Source organism: Pipistrellus hanaki, assembly GCF_964339955.1.
Source record: "Pipistrellus hanaki genome assembly, chromosome: 3".
NCBI lineage: Eukaryota > Metazoa > Chordata > Mammalia > Chiroptera > Vespertilionidae > Pipistrellus > Pipistrellus hanaki.
Window position 1 is genome coordinate 134,718,616 of NC_140505.1, and position 22,092 is coordinate 134,740,707.

General features: G+C 41.5%; 1 protein-coding gene across 3 annotated transcripts in view; it reads right to left on the reverse strand.

The window, feature by feature from the left end:
- The window catches only part of SRGAP1 (SLIT-ROBO Rho GTPase activating protein 1), a 261,746-nt gene that overhangs the window by 121,625 nt on the left and 118,029 nt on the right, over window positions 1–22,092 (reverse strand). For all 3 annotated transcript variants that reach the window (XR_014794476.1, XM_084877575.1, XM_084877574.1), the window contains exon 3: window positions 15,259–15,421. Coding sequence is in view for 2 of the 3 variants with exons in the window: in XM_084877575.1 (XP_084733701.1) it covers window positions 15,259–15,421 (163 nt within the window). In the remaining variant the exon portion in view is untranslated. The remainder of the gene's footprint in view (window positions 1–15,258; window positions 15,422–22,092) is intronic.

Below are 22,092 nucleotides of genomic sequence, written 5' to 3' on the forward strand. Positions count from 1 at the left end.
ATAAGTCATCCATTGAATTAGTAAGCAAAAGGCAAAGAGTCTTTCAGATACTGATAAAAGTTCATTCATTCATGCACTCATTCATGCATTTCCTCATTCATTCTATTGGTTTTTATGAGTACCTTCTAGGTGCCAAAGATAGAAAAATGGCCTTATAGTTTAGTGCAGTGGTCAGCAAACTCATTAGTAAACAGAGCCAAATATTAACATTACAATGATTGAAATTTCTTTAGAGAGCCAAATTTTTTAAAATTTAAACTTCTTCTAATGCCACTTCTTCAAAATAGCCTCGCCCAGGCCATGGTATTTTGTGGAAGAGCCACGCTCAAGGGGCCAAAGAGCTGCATGTGGCTCGTGAGCCGCAGTTTGCCGACCACTGGTCTAGTGGAAGAAGTAAACAAAACAATTCCAATACAGTCTGATTTGAGCTTATTCAATTTAATCCAAGTAAAATTTCTATATATAACTTGTGAGTCAAATCTGAAAATTAATAAACTAATAAATAGGTTAGTTTATTAACCTAAAAATCAAAAACTTCTTTAAAGAATTATATTTAACCTAATACTAATAATACCATTTCAGAACTGGTTAATTGGTCTACAGAATTAACAATGGGTTTAAGTAAAGGTAGCCTAAGGAACAGAAAAAATATTTCCCATAAGTCATACTTTGTTTCATCACATGAAGTCACCCTTTGTTTTTCTAAATACTGATGCAATAGTCTATTCGTATCAACTTTCAAGTCAGCATGACTGAGATAGTCACTGTATCATAATTTAAGACAATTTGTACTTAAATTTATGCAAAAATACTTAACTGTGTTTGAGGTACTATACCAAGGAGGGTCATGTGACATCCATTCCAGAGAACACTGCAAAGATACAACCAAGCAGAACTCTAATTCTGAGCTGGCCCTGGCTGACTTCAGACTACAGTAAATGTTAGGTCTTCCTAATTGGGCTTACCTCCTGCCGACTCACAGAGCTAGTTAATCTAAGCCATCTTCTCTGACAGGTGTTCAAATACTTGAGGTAGCTATTGTGTCCTAGCTAAGGCTTTCTTTCTCTGCCCTAAACGTTCCCAGAACCTTCAACTATTCCTTATATGTCAGTTTAAAGAAATGAGAGAGAATTATCCTTGCTCCCCAGATAACTGTTCATTGTCTGGTAGCTAGTGACATTAAAAGGGCACTTTACACGTCAGGGGGTGGGGGTTGAAATTTTGGGAGGATCAGGAGGCAAGACACACCTCCCAGCGACTTTCCATCACTTACAATTGCCCTGCTTTGTGGAGGCATCCAAACCTGTCTGTACAGTCACTGCAAACCCGGGAATCTTGGAATTATTACGTTCCTCTTATTTTTCCATTAAGCTAAAGAGCCATCCACTAAAGGAGTAGAAGCCTTAAGAAAATCTGATTAGGATGGACTGACTAGCAATGTTCTGGTATTAAACTGCCAAAGACCTTTTATAAAAGAGCAACAATATTTGATTCATCCTTAATTTACATGGATGAAGACTTTGGAAGACAGTTATCACTGCAAATATGGATCTGCTCTCTGGCCATAATTCACAATAGAACAAAAATAAACAGATTATTATGCAGCAGCTTCTTCACCAAGTTCCCCAAGACCAATTTCTTCCAATTCCAATTTACTCTTTTTTAAAATATATTTTTATTGTTGAAAGTATTATGGATGCCCCCCTTTTTTCCCCATTGACTCCATCCTCCCCGCTGCTGCCCCCTCCCCAGTGCATATAAATTATTCAGTTAATCTTCCCACCTCCCAACCCCTTCCCCCTGAACCATTTACTCTTCACAATGCTTTAGAAAAACAAGGCTGATTATGCCATATCCCGGCTTAAAAATCTCTCTTGGCTTCCTTTGTTGATTAGATCCTCAAACTGATCATCATAATTGTTGCTGCACCTCCCCAACCTGGATCCATCCTTTCTGGATCTCAGAGAGCAGTTATCCCACATGTAAATCTATTTCCTCATGCTACAGGCTACACTCCTAACCCCAGCCAGCTGCATAACTGAGTGAGCTTTTAGTCCGGGCGACATGTCTCTACAACTCAATACTGTTACCAGGTTAATACATGGGGTCTCCAAGAGCCCCACCTATCCCCATCTTCTCAGAACTCCAAGATCGCTTCTTTACTGTTCTCTCTGTATAGAAAAATGCACTTCCCCTAATTCCTCTGCAAAATCTCACCAAGATTTAAGACTTTAATCAAATGCTCCTCTCTCTGTGAAGCCTGTCTCCATTTTCCTAGGAGTACCTTATTCGCTCCTCTGTGCTCGTGTGGTCTCGGGTCCTATCTCTGTAAGAGCAGTTAGCAATTTATAATGCAATTATAAAAAAAATTTATAATGCAGTTCTTTTCTTTTAACCGTTAACTTAATTATAAACTCCTTTGGATGCCAATTAAGAATTTGTCTTTACATGTGTGACGTTAGCACTCATCACTGTATGTGTCTGCCACATAATGATAATAAAGGTTTGTTGAATGAATAATTAAATGGAATGATTACTCTGTTTTGGAAAGGAAGCTGGTTTCAGTAAGGTACAGAGGAAAAAAGTGAAAAAGGATGGAAAAGAAGTTACAGTGGATTTGTCATGACTCTTCAATGGAAATATTAAGATACCAGAGGCCCAATGCACAAAATTCATGCATGGGTAGGGTCCCTAGGCCTGGCCAGTGATCAGGGCCAATCTGTGGGGGAAGGGTGGGTAATAAGGAGGGCCCCCCTGCCTGCCTGCCTGCTTGCCTGATTGCCCCTAACTATTTCTGCCTGACAGCCCAGGTTGGCCATCTGGGGAGGGACTGTGGGAGGGCTCTAGGGTGTGTCCAGCCCATCTTGCATAGTTCCAATTGGCCGGACCCCAGCAGCAAGCTAACCTACAGGTTGGAATGTCTGCCCCCCTGTTGGTCAGTACACATCATAGTGACTGGTTGACTGGTTGACTGTCTGCCCCCTGGTGGGTCAGTGTATGTCATAGCGAGTGGTGGAGCAGCCTTAACATATCATTAGCATATTACACTTTGATTGGTTGAATGGATGACTGGATGACCCGACACTTAGCATATTTGGCTTTTATTATATAGCCTGCCAAATAATAAAAGATAATTATTTTAGTCAATCCTTGCAATCTCCATCTTTAGACCTAAAGAGATGAAATTTTTATGGGCATGTTTATTCAAGCCCAAGCATAAGCCAATTATGATTCTCTGTTCCAATTGAAATGATCAAATTTTAAAAAGTAAAAACGGTACATGTACTTATTTACGTTCAATTATTAAACATCACTGGTTTTTCTCAATCTAAATAGTTCACACATACTGTGGCTAAAGTTTTTGTTCTTAGAAGCTCTTATGTTAATCTCACAAAGTATTTAGTTGGTAAAATATCTGTTTGTTTCTATTTACTTATCTAATAATGGTACTAAAGTCAATCTGACAGCCATATTTGGCATCTCCTTATAATTGAATATTTTTGGGCTGCTATAATTCAAGATATCACACATGTTCCTTAATTCAAATATTTGTTATATGTGCAGTATCTCTTAATACGGCATTTATTGCAGTTGCTGAAAATCTATTAGAATCCTACCATGTGGAAGCAAACAGAGTCTTCAACTGGTAAGAAACCTTGGCTAGCAACCCGAATACTGTTCTCAGGTTGCTGTAAACTCTGTTCTCAAGTGCAGACACCTAGACACATGGTTGTAATGTTTTCTCCTCATCAGTTCTTTCCTTAAGACTGCAATTTCCTCCTTGGATGAGGACAGTGGGTGAGGATTCAGTGTCTATGGCTCTTTGAAAAGGAACTTTATTAAGTCCTGATCTTTTATAAATAACTGAACCTAAATAAGCCTGGTGCTGAATAGTACATTTTTACTCCTCTTTATGGCAAATAAGGAACTGGCCTTTTGTCCTGCTCCATTAGTAAACTAATGTTTGTTCCTTTACTCTAGAATTGTAAACCAGGTGACTTAAAAAAAATCAAATCTTTAAAAAAATCTGTTTAGGAGAATAGAGGATCAATTTGAATCAATAGTTTTCAATGAAGGCCAATTCCCTCTGCAACTCCCAGGGATATTTGTTAATATCTAAAGATGTTTTTGGTTGGCACAGTCAGTAAGCTGCTATTGGCATTTAGTGCATAGAGAAACCCACATTCATCTCATTGTTGTTCTCCCACAATTAATGCATCTATTTTCCTCTGGCTGCTTTCAGTATATTTTTATGTTTATTTTTTGATATGATTATAATGTGTCTAGGTATGGACTTCTTTGGATTCAGCTAGTTTGGGTTTTGATGACATTCTTGAATATGTATGTTTATCTTATTTGCCAAATTTGGGAAGTTTTCTTGTAATTACTTTTTCAAATATATATTTTTCCTGCACACACTCTTTCTCCTATCCCTCTCCTTCAGGAACTCTATTGACATAAATGTCAGACATTTGGTATCATCCCAAAGGTTACTGAGGCACTAATTATTATTTTCAATCTTTTTTCCCCCTCTGTTATCCAGCATGGATAATTTCTATCATATATATATATATATATATATATATATATATATATATATATATATATATATATTGATTTATTTTTATTTTTATTTTTTTTACAGAGAGAAAGAGAGAGGGATAGAGAGTTAGAAACATCGATGAGAGAGAGTCACCAATCAGGTGCCTCCTGCACACCCTCCACTGGGGATGTGCCCGCAACCAAGGCACATGTCCTTTGACCAGAATCGAACCTGGGACCTTTCAGTCCACAGACAGATGCTCTATCCACTGAGCCAAACCAGTTACGGCGGATTATTTCTATCTTTAATATTAACAGAATTTCATCAGATTCTTCCTTCTGTTCTCTATTCTGCTATTGAATCCATTTGGTGAGTTGTTGTTTTTTGTTTTTGTTTTTGTTTTTGTTTTTCTTTTCATTTTGATTACTGTATTTTTCAGTTCTAAAATTTCCATTTGTTTATATCTTCCATTTCTTTGATGAAACTTTCTATCTTTCCATTCATTTCAAGAGTGCTTGTCCTTACTTTTTGGAACATTTTTATCATAGTTGTTATAAAGGTCCTTGTTAGATAATTCCAACATTTATGTCATTCAGAATTGGTTTCTGTTGCTCGTCTTCTCCCATGTGAGTTGATGTTTTCCTGGTTCTTTGTATACTGAGTACTCTTAGATTGTATTCTGATATTTTGAATATTATATTTTGAGAATCTGGGTCTTGTTTAAACCTTACGTAGAATGTTGGTATTTTGTTTTATCAGGAAATCGACCTAGTTGGATTCAGATTTCAAATTCTGACCAGACTTTAATGGGTTGTGGTTTTTATGTCAGTTCTGTTTCCAACACTATTATAGCATTATTTGGACCTGTCTTGCATATGCACCATCCAGTGGCCAGTCTAAAACCCACAAAATGGTCTATCCATTAGTTCAGTTCTCAAAGTCATGGGTAGGTATACTGCTAACGATCAGACCCAACCTGAACAGCTCAGGGGTGAGCCCAGGAGTTAGAAAAAACTTTATGAACTTGCTTTTTAAATCTTTACCCTCTCTGTAATCTCCCTAGTACTTTTGGGTTTCCTGGGACAACCCTTTTCTGACTTCTCTCTTTTAGGAAGCAGACAGCACATGACAGTGTTGCTTAAGTGCAGCCCTGTCAGCACTGGGTCTTGATAAAATGCCTTGGACTTTCTGTTACGTTGATCATACGCATCTCTGATTTCTAATATAGTTATAAATATTCACTATGTATTCATTTGATAAATACTTGCTAAGTATCGCTATGTGCCAGTCACTGTTTCAGTGCACAAGAGTAGGTCTTTTCCCTCAGGAACTTACATCTAATTTGAGGGGAAATAATAAGTGAACAAACACTAAATAAATATACAATATGTCAGAAAGGAATAGTGCTATAGAGGAAACTAAAGATAGAAAAAGGGGACAGGGTTATAGACTTCAACTCAGAGTGAGGTGGGATCCAATAGAATGAGCAAAGGAGTATTAGAATCTGCTTGAAGTGAAAGGGTCTGTTCCAGATTTTCCTATTTATATACTAGTGGCCTGGTGCACGGATTTGTGCACATTGAAAGGAAATTAATTACCACAGCTCACCAGTAAACCAGATTCGGGGCTGACAGGTGCCCCAGCAACAACATAACCCATGGCCAAAGGTAGAATCGTATGGCCCCTCGAGGAATCAGGTCCCTCCTCTCTGGTTCCAGGTGTGTCACCTGAGAACCGCTACTGCCAAGTCACCACAGCTCGGCAGCTCCTGCATTGAGCATCTGCCTCCTGGTGATCAGTGCATGTCATATGCAACAGCCGGTCGGCCAGTCACTTAGCCTTTTATATATATAGATCTGATTAGTCATTTCAAAGACAACTTGGGAGGAAAGGCAGTTGGAGCCCATGTGCAAACTGCCACCTTGCTCAGAAGCTCCCTGATACGATGTTTTTTCCCTTCATTTTGATCATCCTAACACTACATACACAATGTATAATTTTCAAGTGTGCCTGGAGAATAGGCTACTTCTCCATTAATAAAAAGCATTTGGGGCTGAATCAGTTAATGGGTATAGTTTCCCCACTTCTTTACAGTAAACACTGACTAGTGTACTCGGCCAAGTTTTTAGTTTACAATAAATAATTGCTTTCTTGTATGTCTATATAATATGTCCAAGGTAAAACATCAGATAAACAAGCAGAAGAAAATTAAAATAACACAGATACCCATTTAAAATAGTTTTGGCCCATATACTACTAGATTTTTTATTTATTTATTTTTTACCATAAATAAGTTTCAATAGCTTTTGCACAACTATTCTGAATGTAATTATGAATTCAACTACTAACATGCATGCCGGTACTACCACATTATGCTGCAGGACAAAATGTCAACTTAGCTGACATCGGGTTTTTAAAAATGATAGCACTCTCCAAGGCGACACACATGTATCATCTGCTTAGTGTCCCCTTTAAGTCTAATAACGCTTCTGAACCAACAGTGCATGCTCTTCTCTAGTCGCTCACCAGCTCATTTATACCCAGGTAAGTCACACAGGTCCTGCTGTCACTAAGCAATAGTGGTAACAATGCAAATGTAAGAACAGCAGCACCAACAACTGCTACTTATTAAGCACTTCCTATGTGCCAGCCATCCTGATAAGCAATTCATAAATACAAAGTAAAAATATTTTCTAAAATATTTCAGAAACCTACAGCATTGTAAGTCATGAGTGTGGTTTTGATTTATTTCTAGAAAAATGAGCTAGTCATGGGATCAATAAAACTCAAGGGAACCGGCTAGTGGTGGTAGCTCAAACTATTCTCACTTTTTTTTTCCAGGCCCCATCAATAATTAAGCTGTCTCTGGAGGCCACCAGCATACCATTTAATTCTTCTGCTACACTGCACTAAAATGCTTTGGAAAAGTTCCTCCTGTTATATTATTTACTACTGTGGCATCAGCATACTAAATCACACGGGCTAGCTCTCTGCTAAAATAATAAAATACTCACTTGACTTGTTCAGGGGATAGACACTCATTGGTAAATCACAGCCATGACCAAATTTATTCCAGAAAGGCAAAAGGTAAGAATTTCATCAAAAGCATGAAATCCTAATGCTACCCTCTGACCTAATAATTCTACTTCAAGCGATGTAGCATAAAAATAAGAAAATCACAGATGTGTGAAAGATTTAGATGTCCAAACAACAGGAAAATAACTTGGCTGTGCAGATATTAAAACATTATGTAGGGATGAAGTATCCCATTTTAAAAGACTGTTTCCAGACATGGGAACACTAACAATATTTTACATGAAAGGGACTGGTTCCCAAGTTATATGCAATGAAATCTCAATTTTGTAAGATACCTATGTATGTAATGTTTGTATACTATAGGTTTATTATATATATATTGGAAAAAAAGCCCAAAATATTTATAGTAAGTAGTGCCAATGTGAGTAATTCTTATTTCCATTTTTACATTTTTTAGTATTTTCTACATTTGTACAATGACTATATATTTATATATTAAAAAAGAAATAGGCTCTTTTTCTTTCACATATAGATTAATAGTTTTCAAAACATGATTCTTTCCTTCAATAAAGGTCAGACTTAGAGATCTCAAATAGACTAGTATCTTTTACTAATATTATATTAAAGCATCTTTCTAAATATTAATTTATTTTAAATGATCCAATTGGAAACACGGCATTGGGCGCCCCCCTCCTCCCGCCCCCCCCCCAAAAAAAAATGTCTGTTTTCTTTCTTATTGGGGTGGGGTATTTAAGTAAAATATGATTGACTTGGAGCAAAATAAAAGGTGACTACAAATTTCCAAATCTCACTAGTAATCAGTCATGCTTCCTTTCAAATTAGGCCACATAATCATCAAGACGAAAGTAGGTTAATTTAATTCCTGTGAGTCTGAATCTCATAACCTATGGCATTTATGCCTAAGTAGAGTAATTCTCAGTGGCGTGGGCCAGTCTCCGCTGCTTCGAATCCCCACCTACAACTCAGATGACTGACAGAGTTTGCTGTCTTATCCAGAGCTATCATTCTTCAGGATTTTCCTAAGAAATAAATAGGGCCAAGAACCACAGTGCCCCAATTCTCTGAAATCCTGACTTATACATTGAGTGACATCTCTACTTACCATCAAAAACACCAAGAATCACAGTAACTGTGTAAATCATGTCTAAGATACATGTGCAAAGACAAGAATATACACCAGTTAGGCTGGCTCTACAATATATCTCTCTGAGCCTTTTGCTTCCTTGTCCCTGATAGGTGGATTATAATATCTGTTCCTTAGGGAGCTATGAGATGCATGGCACAACGTGTAAAACATGCAGAGCACAGCCAATCAGAGAAAGACTTATTTGTGGAATCTAATGAACAAAATGAATGGACTCACAAAATAAGAACCAAGATATGGAGGCATGAAACAGACTGATATATCTCAGTGTGTGTGTGGTGATGGGGAAGAGGAGACAAGAAGAGATAAACCAAAGAACTTATATGCATAGCCCATGGGCTTGGACAGTAGGGTGGTGAAGGCCTGGGGGCAGGGGAGTAGGACTTGGCAGAGGGAGATAAAGCGGGGGAAATGGGGGACATCTGTAATATTGTCAACAATATATATATTAAACATTGGTTGGGGGAAGCCACCGGGGCCGCCTAGAGAAGAGGCTGTGCTCTGAGCTCCGGCTCCTCAGAGAGCCTCGGCTAGCTGGAAAAGCATCTAAATATGAATTGTGACCAAAGAGAAAACAACAAAGAACTCAGGTGAAGTTTTTAATTCAAAGATAAATCAGTCTGTCCTTTTAAGAAACCAAAAATATTTTGACAGGTTATGTTTGACTTTGAAAAGCAATACTACTTTTGTATACTGAAAAATAAAATCTTTAAATTTGAAGACAAAAAAAATTGGTTGGTGTACAGTTAAAATTCAGTAAGTGGTAGTATGCAGATAGCATTGTTATTGGTGAAAAGCAAAATAAGTTATACTTGTACACATGTGTATGCAAACCAAGGAAAGACAAAAACATTAATAATCTGAAAACAACCCACGGAGAAATGACAGGCTTCAGGATAATTGAAAACACACAGACAGAGATAATGTAACATTCAAATACTACCACTTTATATTGCTCCCTCTAAACTACATACTTCTACTAACATTCCTAAAGTTGGTAAATGAGATCATGTGATGAGGTGCTTAAATAAAGTGATTACTGCAAGCTGGCTGCAGTCTTTCTTGCAACTGTGACTGTTGACATGAGTTACTTTGTGTGTGTGTGTGTGTGTGTGTGTGTGTGTGTGTGTGTGTAGAGCACATGAACTGCACATTTTCTGGCCGTGGCACCAAACCAGATGCAGAAAGCTCTCTTTTTCTTCAGCATGAGTCATGGAAAGAAGGCAGCAGAGCCTCATCACGCCAGGAGGCAGGGCTGGAAAACTGGGCAGGAGGCACCCCATTAATCCTGGTTCTGAGGGAGAGAAGGGGGAGCTGGTAGTTAAACCCCTGTGTACAAGGAGTCTCCAATTTTTGACCTTTTCCTAAAATGGCAAAGCAGGACCCGAGAGTATTAAAAAAGGCAGAATCCCTCCCTTTCCATACATAACGAAGGGTCTGGAACTGAATAACTATTATGGTTGAACGAATCAAGAAATCAATGAAGCCTCAAAGTGAAGGCTCCCCCTGTGAAATAGCTTTGGGGGAAATTGAGAGGCACTGGGGGGTGTTGGCCAACAGGTTTTCGTTAGGTGATTCACTGATTTCCCACTAATTGTTGAAATGTGAGGCCCAAAATTTTAATTCATCTACTAGCAAGGAAGTTGTGAGGGTAGTTCTCAAAGTCCAATTACAAATACGGTTTGGGATGTTGCAATGTAAGTGATATACCAATACCCTGTGATGATCTGGATGTGATTACCACAGGGGGCTGTCCTCTTTAGAATGAGGACACACTTAGTATGATGTGTAGTGTAATCTCACATTACATAGTTATTGCTGGTGTGTGGACATGTGCTCAATAGAGACAATAATAGAGATAATAGCTAGAAATTAGTTAGGACGTATTAAGTCCAGACACTGGACTAAGTGGCTTCTCATGTACCATAATCACACCCACAATATCTGACTTCAGAGTTTAAAAGATGAATCGCTATGTTATTCTGACCAACAAGTTTTACATACAACTCTACAGGTCTAAATCAGAAATAATTGATATTTAAATAGCTGGGTATTGCTTTTGTTTTTAAAAAGCTTCACTTTTGCCCTAGCTAGTTTGTCTCAGTGAATAGAGCATTGGCCTGTGGACTGAAGAGTCCCAGGTTCAATTCCAGCCAAGGGCACATGCCTAGGTTGCAGGCTCAATCCCCAGTAGGGGGCATGCAGGAGGCAGCCAATCAATGTTCTCTCTCATCTTTGATGTTTTTGTCTCTCTCCCTCTTCCTTCCTCTCTGAAATCAATAAAGAAATCCTATATAATAAAAGACTAACATGCAAATAGACCAAATGGCAGAACGAACTGAGAAACAACCAGTTGCTATGATGTGCACTAACTATCAGGGGACAGATGCTCAACACAGGAGCTGTCCCCAGCCTGTAGGTCCCAGGCCAGCCAAGGTGGGTGCCAGTGAGGGGATCCCTGATTGCCCCACAGACCAGCCCTGATCACCAGCCAGGCCTAGGGACCCTACCTGTGCATAAATTTTCATGCACTGGGCCTCTAGTGTGTGTGTGTGTGTGTGTGTGTGTGTGTGTGTGTGTGTGTGTGAATTTTTTTTTTTTTTTTTAAAGCTTCACTTTTTCTATCTGTTTAAAACCTTCTGGCAAGTGGAGGCAACTATTTCTACAACTGGTCTTGAAGCTGTTCCCTATACCTATGCATAGAATTAGGTATTCCTATCTGTGCCTTCTTCATTATTATACTCATTTGGCTCCCAAAACACTCCAAGAATGATGTGCTCCGAACTCTTATTTGACTCTACAGTTTGGTGTATGATTCGCTCTGACTGAACTGAATAAGATATAGCTGTGTAAGAGGCTGAACCCAGCATCTAGCCAAAGATCCATAAAGATTTTTGAGAAATGAGGAAGTCTTAAATCCTTTCCCAAGAAGAATGTGCTCACTAAGGACTCCCTATCAGTTCTAAAGGTCACTTCCAACGGGATCTGACAAGTTCTCTCCATCTGACAGAACCACACGCTGGAAGAAGAACTGGAAAACGGGAAGCTGGTGATGAGTTTGCTTTTTCACCTAAAGGGACCTGAAGATCTGGGGACTTGATAGGTAGGAGTCTGGCTTCCTGCTCTTCCAGAAAACAGATGTGTCCTCGGGGGCTGACCTGACTCTTCAATGACCTCTAGTCCTCCTTCCCTTTTGCACTCCACCTCCCTTTCTTCCTTTTCTATTAGTAATATACACTGAATGGCCAGATTATTATGATTATTATGATCTCTGAACACATAATAATCTGGCCACTCAGTGTGTGTGTGTGTGTGTGTGTGCATCCCGGTGCATGAATTCGTGCATGGGTGGGGTCCAGCCAGCCTGGTCAGGGGGAGGGGACATGGGCGGTTGGCTGGCCTGCCTGCTGATCAAACTCCTGGTGGAGGGGACGATTTGCATATTAGCCTTTTATTACCCTGTTTCCCCGAAAATAAGACAGTGTCTTATATTAATTTTTGCTCCCAAAGATGTGCTAGGTCTTATTTTCAGGGGATGTCTTATTTTTCCATGAAGAATACGGTACACATTTATTGTTAAATGAAAATAAAGGAAATTTATTACCTGTATACAATACGGTAGTACGGTAGTTGTCAACACAAACCAGACAAACTGTGAATCCTACAGTATCAAGAATTTACTCATTTATTCAATGACAATCATGTCATCATCTTCTGGAACATCATCATAACAATCCAATTCCTGAATTTTCTGGTGAATTTTTTGTGACTCCATTTCTTTCAGAATCAGTGGCCCAAATCTCTCATGTTTAGCCCAGGGGGACCTTATTTTCGGGGGATGCCTTATATTTCACTCAGAAGGAAACCTGTAAGTAGGTCTTATTTTCGGAGGATGTCTTATTTTGGGGGAAACATGGTATATAGGATATACACTGAGTGGCCAGATTATTATGTGTTCAGAGATCATAATAATCTGGCCACTCAGTGTACATGGGAAGGTGTGTGTGTAGTCTGCTGGGTTCACTGGAGGAATGTAGGATTTGATATCTGTAATTGTAATGACCGTTAACTTCCCAGCGGTCAGCAATGGTCAGGAGAAGGCCATTCACCCACTAAATGCTAAAGGGACCCGGCGTCTATAAATCCGCAGTTCCAAGGACTGTAATTCTTTTGACTCCCAGAGGATCTGGATAAGAAGAAACTTCGAAGTAGCAAACAAGCAAGTGTGTGTGTGTGTGTGTGTGTGTGTGTGTGTGTGTGAGAGAGAGAGAGAGAGAGAGAGAGAGTTGACTATACGTCCTTCAGACCTTTTCTTCAAGAGCCGGAAACTGATTCTTACTACTACTGGGAATACTAGCTGCTGGCTGTTGAGACCCATAGCTGATCCCTGTCTAGGACTTACCCTCCACAAAAGGGAGTTGCCTCACCACAAGATTACTGAGCCCTTCTCTGAGGCAGCTCAAATCCAATGATGCCAAGTAAAGATGAGGCCCTTTGCCTGGATATGGGACAAAAAATGAGACAACCCCCTCAGGGTCACCCCAGCTCCAGCACTTCTGCAGGCTCAGCCTCTCTGCCCAGTCTCTCCCCCCACCCTGCTCCCTCAGAGAGTGGGCCTCTGGAATCACCTCCAGAGTAATCAGAAGAGCTAGCATTCACATCCAGATCCATTCAACTCTCAGCTCTAGCTTTCTATCGACTTTATCAAGGCCTTGACTTTGATTTCCAAAATACAAATCCTAACACCTTAGAAAGACATACAAAGTCTCTTTTTATATGACTCTCCTTTCCCAGGACATGCCATGCTCTTGCTTCCCCGGGAACAGGTCACTGTCCTTGTCTGCTTGACCACCACCTTCTTCTCCTGCAGACCTCACCGCAAGGGTGTCCTTCCCTGGGAAGACCTTCCTTCCAAGCTCTGCAGTCGAGCATCCCTTTAGGAGGGGAACTGTTCATGATGGTAATGGGTTCCCTGCAGGCAGGGACATGTCTTTGAACTCTGCTTCCCCAGCCAGACATATTAAAGATGTTTAATTAAACGGATAAATAAATGGGCTCCATTGAGGTGCTGGTTCCAGAGGCCATGGCTGAATGGTTGCCAGCAACCCCATGATGGCAACGCATACAGTGCCACCCAAATCTGGACACACTGTGACTTCCTTGAACGTGAGGACTAGTGTTTTCTTCATCTATAGAGCCTCTCCAAGACCTCAAGCCATCTCCTGCTCCTAGAAGATGCTCAAAAACAAAAACAGAAACCAAACATTGACCACATGAGGTCTTGGCTGAAAGGGCTGATGCAGGAGAAATCTCCTTCATGCTCATGTCTCCGTCTAAACTACTTGTTTGGAAATCTCTACTTTTAAAGATGCATGGAATATCCCTGCATTTATCGTCTTGTTAATGAATACGTTCTTAGTTCTAAATTGTTCACATTTCTCCTTTGTTTGAAACATCTCCCCCCCCCTCCCCCCCGCCACCCCCCAAATTACTAGAGCAAAAGAGGACTTCGGGTTTGCTAAGTTACATTTCTAGGTCAGAACTGAAACCTACTATGGATACATCAAACATGACTGAGAAGTTTTCCAGCTGGCCTGCCTAACACTGCATCTTTGTTCCACGGCGCCCCTTTGAAACATAAATATGCCATTAATCCACAAGTTGGTTCTCTCCCCACTTTCTGAAACCAATAATGACTTACTGAATAGAGGTACAGACATTGGCATAGGCAACTGTACCCCTCGTGCAGAGCTGAGGTGGGGGCGGGGTCAGACCCCTGTCTTACAAACACACAAACTGAAAGCTAGTCTCCCCGGGCAAGTGGCTGCATTCTCCACAAAGGAAAGAGTCCAATTTTGTGATCGTTCTCCACAAAAATGTCCAATTTTTTTTTTTTTAATTGCTGAGATCTGGCTGAGACTAGTAGTAATGATAAGAAGACTTAAAAGTGCAGTTTCTTCTTCTTTTTTTAAAAATGGATTTGGGAAGGAGGAAGCTCGCCGGCATGCAAGGGACAGGATTTTCTGTGCCCTGTGGGAATTTTTTTTATGTCCCTCCATCACCGCCTCCGCAGCTATCCCGGTGGGAGTGAGGAGAAACTGTGATAACGTTTTCCCGGGAGGGCAGCACATCTGGTTATCTCGTTCCTCACAAGTCTCCGGTCGGGTATGAGCCCAGAACACCGTGTCGGAAGCTCTTCCTCTCTGGTTTGGTTTTCCATAGCTGCAGGCGGCCCGCCTCTGAGGGCAGAGGTGCAACTGGCAGACACACCTCATTTCAAAAATGTGCTCACATTGTTTAGTCACAGACTCAGTGATTTTACTCTACATGTATGCTTGCTCAGACTTCACTTTTAATTAGAATAGGAACACATTTATTATTACCTTTTTTTTTTTTTACTTAATATTTATTGAGCCCAGTTAAGGAATCAAGGCACCAGCCCCTCCTCAGTTGTGGCTACGGGCAGAGCGGTTATGGGAAAGCACAGTCCGGCAGGACTGACGGGGGAGGGTACCTTTTTAAACATCCTGGTGGAATCCTCGCTGATCTGCATGAAGCGCATAATCACGTTGTTCAGGTAGATGTCACTCAAGGTTGCGTGGTCTTTGCTTTCTCTCCTCACTTGGTTCAGGAGCAAATACCAGCAGTTCACTGGAGACAACAAGTTCTGGTCTTTCCTACGAAGTGAAGAAAAGACAGGGTTACCATCCATTTCAAAGCTGCCCCCCCCCCCCCGACACACACACACACACACACACACACACACACACACACTGTGGTGATGTGCCCGCAACCAAGGTACATGTCCTTGACTGGAATCGAACCTGGGACGCTTCAGTCCACAGGCCTACGCTCTAGCCACTGAGCCAAACCGGTTAAGATTCATACAAGAAGCAAAATGCATAAATAAGTGGAATAGCAAATTGAGTCTCCCCCACCCCCTCCCTCTTCCTCCCCTCCCTTCCTGAGGGAAGACCCCAAGGCAAACTAGGAGCCACGAGAGAGGTGGGTTTGGTCACAGTTCTTTTACGCTGGGTGTTGCTCATCCCAGGACACTCCACGGCCAACAGAGCAGCCTCCCGGACTGTGATGGCACAGACACAGCGATTTCCTAGGCTCGAAGAAAAAACTTGGACCACAATCATGGGTCAAAACCTACTCCCCCAACAAGGGCCATGGGACCCTACCATACAGGGCACTCAGGCAGGCCTTGGGCTTTAAACCCTCCATTGAAGAAAGCAGCTCATGTTTACATAAAAATCTATAGACTACTGTCTCCCAGACAGACTGTGGTTTGCCCCGGCACACAAAGTCTGCTTTCAGTGTTCAGGCTGTTGTTGGAAAAGCGATTTGGCTAGGTATGCTTTCCATGGAACATAAATGTGAGGGTGATTTATTAATCCCCTGATACAGAACCTCCAGCCTCCCCGAAAGAGCCAGAACTTTGTAGTGTTGTCTCAAGGCTCGTGAAAAGAACCACGAAGTTTGCTGGCATATAGCTTGTCACACGTCCTGTTTCAACAGCTTCAGATTTCTAACTCCTCCTTGTTTATTCTAGATAATAAAGCTAAAAGTAAAACATACACCATGAAAGAAGACTTGTAAAAAATCTTAAAGAAAAACTCTGAACAAAAAGAGGGACCCGTTAGGATATTACTGCTGAAAAAAAAAAAAAATCAAAGTACCACGTTTATGTGTTTGTTTAGTTTGTCTTGACATTAAAAGCTAACTATTAAATGGCAAAATGGCATAGAATGTTTACCCTAACTCAGGGACTTAAGTGCCCTTTTATCAGACATGTTATCCTCCTATTATTCGTGATCATTTATAACTCTGACTATTAGGAAAGAAATCGTTAGGTCAGCTCTTTCTGTCAATAAGCCCCTCAGATTCAGGACCGTACACTGCATTTAGTCAAAACCATCTCTAGAAAAAAGACGAAGTAGAAGGTAAAGGTAAGAATGGGTATAAGGGAAGAAACCCCTGAGCACTTACACCCCCGAGAGCGGCCACCCATTCTCCCAGTTGGCACACTGAGAGTTGCTCGCCACCTGGAGAACCCCGATTTTTCCTCAAGGGCTCAGGCAAAGGGCAGTGGTCCAGTGGCAGACCAGGACAGCCATTCTACTGGCAATCTCTATCCACCCAGCCAAGAGGGAAAGGTTACCTCATTATATTAACGTCTATGTATATTCTTTATATTGAAGAACATCTGAGGACATTTCATACTTTTCTTTTGTTCCCTGAATGCCCTGCCTATAGCAAGCTTTAAATATTACTTCATTCACTGAATAAACACTTGGCATAGCCTTAATAATAACGAAGTAGTAATAACAACAGCAGCTATCATTTACTAAGCACCTACTATAAAAAGCAGTGCACACATCAAGGGCATGGAATATGGCTCTGGCTGGTTTTGCTCAGTGGGTAGAGCGTCTACCCATACACGGAAGGGTCGCCAGTTTGATTCTCGGTCAAGAGCATGTACCTGGGTTGCAGGTTCGAACCCTGGTCTTAGTCAGGGTGCGTGCCAGAAGAAACCAATCAGCGTGTCTCTCTCTCATCAATGTTTCTCTCTTTTTCCTCCCTTCCTTCCTCTCTCTCTAAAAACCAATGGAAGCCGAAACCGGTTTGGCTCAGTGGATAGAGCGTCGGACCTGCAGACTGAAAGGTCCCAGGTTCTATTCCGGTCAAGGGCATGTATCTTGGTTACGGGCACATCTCCAGTAGGGGGTGTGCAAGAGGCGGCTGATTGATGTTTCTCTCTCATTGATGTTTCTAGCTCTCTATCCCCCTCTCTTCCTCTCGGTAAAAAATCAATAAAATATATATATATTTAAAAATAAAAGTAAAAACCAATGGAAAAAAAATATCCTCTAGTGGGGATTAACAACAAAACAAAAAAAGAAAGCATGGAATATGGATCTACACTGGCCAGGTCAGCGGTCGCCCACCGGTGGTCTGCAGAGCACTGGTGGCCCGTGAGGTCCGAAAGGTTGGCGACCGCCGGACTAGGTTCAGGTCCCAGAACTACCACTTACTAGCTATATGATCTTGGCCAAAATATGTAACATGTCACCACTACTTCATTTGCAGAATGGGTAAAATAACAGGACTTACTAAAATGCCTAGTTCTATCTATAGTAAGTGCTATAGGAAGCCAGCTCTTTTTACCCAGGGCTGATCTGAAGGCTTTACACAGACTAACTCTACTGAATCTTTACACTACCATTTAAGGCAGAGATTCTCTCTGCCCCCTCTGTCACTGACAGAACCGGAGCTTAGCAAGGTGCAGGATGTGCTGAAGACCAAAGCTGGTGTCAGAGAGCCTGAACCGGGCAGACTGATCCAACTCATGGTCTTTGCACTATTCAGGGGCAAAGTTAGGCCAAGGACTGTCCTACACCAGCGGTTTTCAACCTTTTTCCTCTCGTGGCACACATAAACCAGTTACTAAAACTCTGTGGCACACCAAAAAAAATAGCTATCACTTTGATTCATTCACACAGGACAGCTATTGTTGTGTTGGTTGTTGTCATTGTTTTTAAATTTGACAACCTAAGATCAATGCCCTGACTAAACAGGTATTGCATATTTTTAAATTCTTGCGGCATACCGGTTGAAAATCTCTGTCCTGCACTGTAAACATCCCCAAACTGAATCGGACCTAGACTCTGAAGTCCAGCTTAAATGATGGGTTGGGTTACAGTGCTAAATGTTTAATGTTTGCTTGGTGAAGAGGAGAGAAAAGGTTGTGTGTAGACCCTATGCCAGCTGTCAATCATATCAAGAACTTTGTGTCTCATTTAATGGTCATAAAGTATCAATGTATAAGTTAGGGGAAAAGGCTCAGAGAAATTAAGAAGCTTTACCAAAGGCATACAGTAGAGTCAGCATATCAAATGAGGCCTCTATGACTACCTGCCCCCAAGTTTTATTGACATATAATTACCATACACCACTGTATAAGTTTAAGGTGTACAGCACAGTGGCTCAACTTACATATATTGTAAAAGGATTACCTGTCTTGATTCTTTCATAAAGACTGAGTTTTTCCTAATTCTGATTCATCCTTTCTGTAGACATTATCCATCGATCTTCAGTCCCATATTTATTAAAAAATAAATGTACTCAAGTCAAACAAAATTCCAAGTTGCTTACTAGTTTTCTTTTGAAGAAAACTAATGAACAAACCAGGAGAATGACAGCTAATGAACAAAAAATGACAGTTCTCTACTATGGTACTATACTGTTACCTGTTTTCAATTGACAACTAATTACCCAGGACAGCACACAGAGGTGTCATTCAAAAGCATTTACTGAGCCCTTGCTGGTGTGGCTCAGCTGGCTGGAGGTCATTGGTTCAATTCCCGGTCAGGGCACATGCTGGGGTTTAGGGCTTGATCCCTGGTAGGGGGTGTGCAGAAGGCAGCTGATGGATGTTTCCCTCTCACATGGATGCTTCTCTCTCTCTCTCCCCATCTCCCTTTCTCTCTCTCTAAAAATCAATTTAAAATTTTTATTGAATGGATGAATGAGCTCTCTTCTTTGCATTTACTTCAAAAAAGGACAGTTCCTATAAATGTGAATGCAGTACTGGCTCCAGTCTCCTCTTTCTATTGTAGCTCTAGTCTCCATCAGATACATTTGACATTTGTTTGCCCTGGAAACCATCACTAAAATTTATTTCTATTCTAGCCCAGCACGTCCAAAGGTCGGCGGGGGTAGGGGGTGGGGGATTCCCTGTGTGGAGTAGTTTTTCTTTTTTTTTTTTCCTTTTTAAAAAAATATATTTTATTGATTTTTACAGAGAGGAAGGGAGAGAGATAGAGAGCTAGAAAGTTCGATGAGAGAGAAACATCGACCAGCTGCCTCTTGCACATCTCCTACCCGGGATGTGCCCGCAACCAATGTACATGCCCTTGACCGGAATCGAACCTGGGACCTTTCAGTCCACAGACCGACGCTCTACCACTAAGCCAAACCGGCTTCGGCGTGGAGTAGTTTTTCATTTGCTTCTGCAAAAGTACCCCAGGGACAGTTTCTGCCCAACTTTTTATGTAGGAGCCAAAGCCACAGAGGGGTGTAAAATGGAACTGCAAAGCCCATGGTGAAGGCAAGGACAGGCATCTCTGAATCACCCTCCAATCCCGAGCCAGCTGAGCAAACAGGCCTTGTTGCCGCCGTGTGTGTGTGTGTGTGTGTGTGTGTGTGTGTGTGTGTGAGGGACTTATGAGTTTTCTGTTTTACCATTTCACTGAGATCGTTTTACTGGTCCTGATTTCAGACTGGGACACAATGTGGTAAGCTTGGTGGTGGGGAAGTCCTCAGTTCCAACTCTTTACCTTGTTGGGTCTCATCTTCTGTCCCCATGTGGGACTAAAGAGTGGATTCAGCCCGACCTGTGTGGCTCGGTGGTTGAGCATTGACCCATGAACCAGGGGGTCATGATTCAATTTCCGGTCAGGGCACAAGCCCAGGTTGCAGGCTCGATTCCTGGTGTGGGGTGTGTAGGAGGCAGCCGCTCGCTGATTCTCTCCCATCACTGTTTGTATCTCTCTCCCTCTCCCTTCCTCTCTGAAATCAATAAAAATATATTTTAAAAATATTACAGAGTGGATACAACTGCCAATTTGGTTTTTAGTTCCCTTTTCTTTTTCTGGCTCCTGGAAATTTCCCTTACCTTCCTATGTTTCGGTTATACATTTAAGAGAATGTCTATTATATTACTTCAAAAAAGGACAGAATTTCTGGGAGTTTTGTGGCAGAAGTATTTGTCAGATTATCTAGCCCCTGCATTTCCAGAAATGAAAGGCTGTGCTGCCTGCCTCACGCCTCCGAAACAAGTCTGCTTCTTCCCGCAGGGCGGCTTGTTCATGCTCCTACCAGGTCTCCCGCTCTCAACCACAGCGTCCTCCAGTGCACAATCCCACCTCCAGTCCTGGTTATCATTCTAAAGAGCAGGTCTGGGCTGGTCATCCTGCTCCTTAAAACTCCCCGGAGGCTGCTTATGCCCTCAGGATGAAATCCAAACTGTCCATTGTGATCTCCTCCACGATCTGGCACAATGTACACTGGTAGCCACCGGGTTACTTCCTGTTCTCAAAGCTGTCCCGCTCTCCACCCGCAACCCCCACCCCCACCCCATCCCTTCTACATGACGTTCCTCTTCCGGGAACAGCCTGCTCCAGTCTCTTACCTGCCACCTAGTCCCTCAGGTCCCCACTTATGTATTACTTCTTCCGGGACCTTTCCTTGACCTTCCCCTCCTCCACCCTCACTACAGGATGGATTCCCACCAGGTGGGCCCATGCCATCCTGTGATTACCCTGTCATAGCACTTGTATGCTCTACTGTAGTTGTCTGCATACTTATCTCGTTTTGCCTCTAGGATGTCTTAGGAAGTCAATTCCATGACCAGAAAAACCGGTAGGTATTCTTTAAACAAATGAAGCATAATTAAGATGAAGTTTCATTACACTTAATCATAGCATATTTACAAGACTTGGTTTAAGTCTGTCTCAGTTGCAATGAGACCACAAACATGATCGGGGAGAAGGGGAGGACTAAATTTGAGCATTAGTTTATCATGTTTTAAATTAATAGTATTCTCTTCACAGTTTTCTCTTTCCAATAAATATATAGTTTTGGGTAACTATATGTTCAAGAGGAACATAAAGTTCATATTTTTTATAAACATCTCGATTACAGGAAACTAGAGCTGATATCTACCACAGGTGGATATTTGAATGAGCAAATTTTAAATAACTGATTGTTCAAGCAAATACTTCAGCATTTCTGCAGTGATTTTATATAAAAATAAGCAATAATGCCCAGCCAGTGTGGCTCAGTGGTGGAACATCGACCTGTGAACCAGAAGGTCAGGGTTCAGTTCCCGGTCAGGGCACATGCCCAGGTTGCAGGCTTGGTTCCCAATGGGAACGTGCAGGTCGGTTCTTTCAATAAGGTATCTGCTGACCCTTTAAGAGAATGAGGCAAGCATCTGAAAAGAATGCTTGCCTCATTCTTAAATTTAGTCCTCCCCTTCTCCCCCATCATGTTTATGGTCATTGCAATTTAAAAAAATATATATCTTTTTATTGATTTCAGAGAGGAAGGGAGAGGGAGGGAGAGATAGAAACATCAATGATGAGAATCACTGAATGACTGCCTCCTGCACGTTCCCACTGGGAACCAAGCAAGCAACCTGGGCATGTGCCCTGACCGGGAATTGAACCCTGACCTTCTGGTTCACAGGTCGATGTTCCACCACTTAGCCACACTGGCTGGGCATTATTGCTTATTTTTATATAAAATCACTGCAGAAATGCTGAAGTATTTGCTTGAA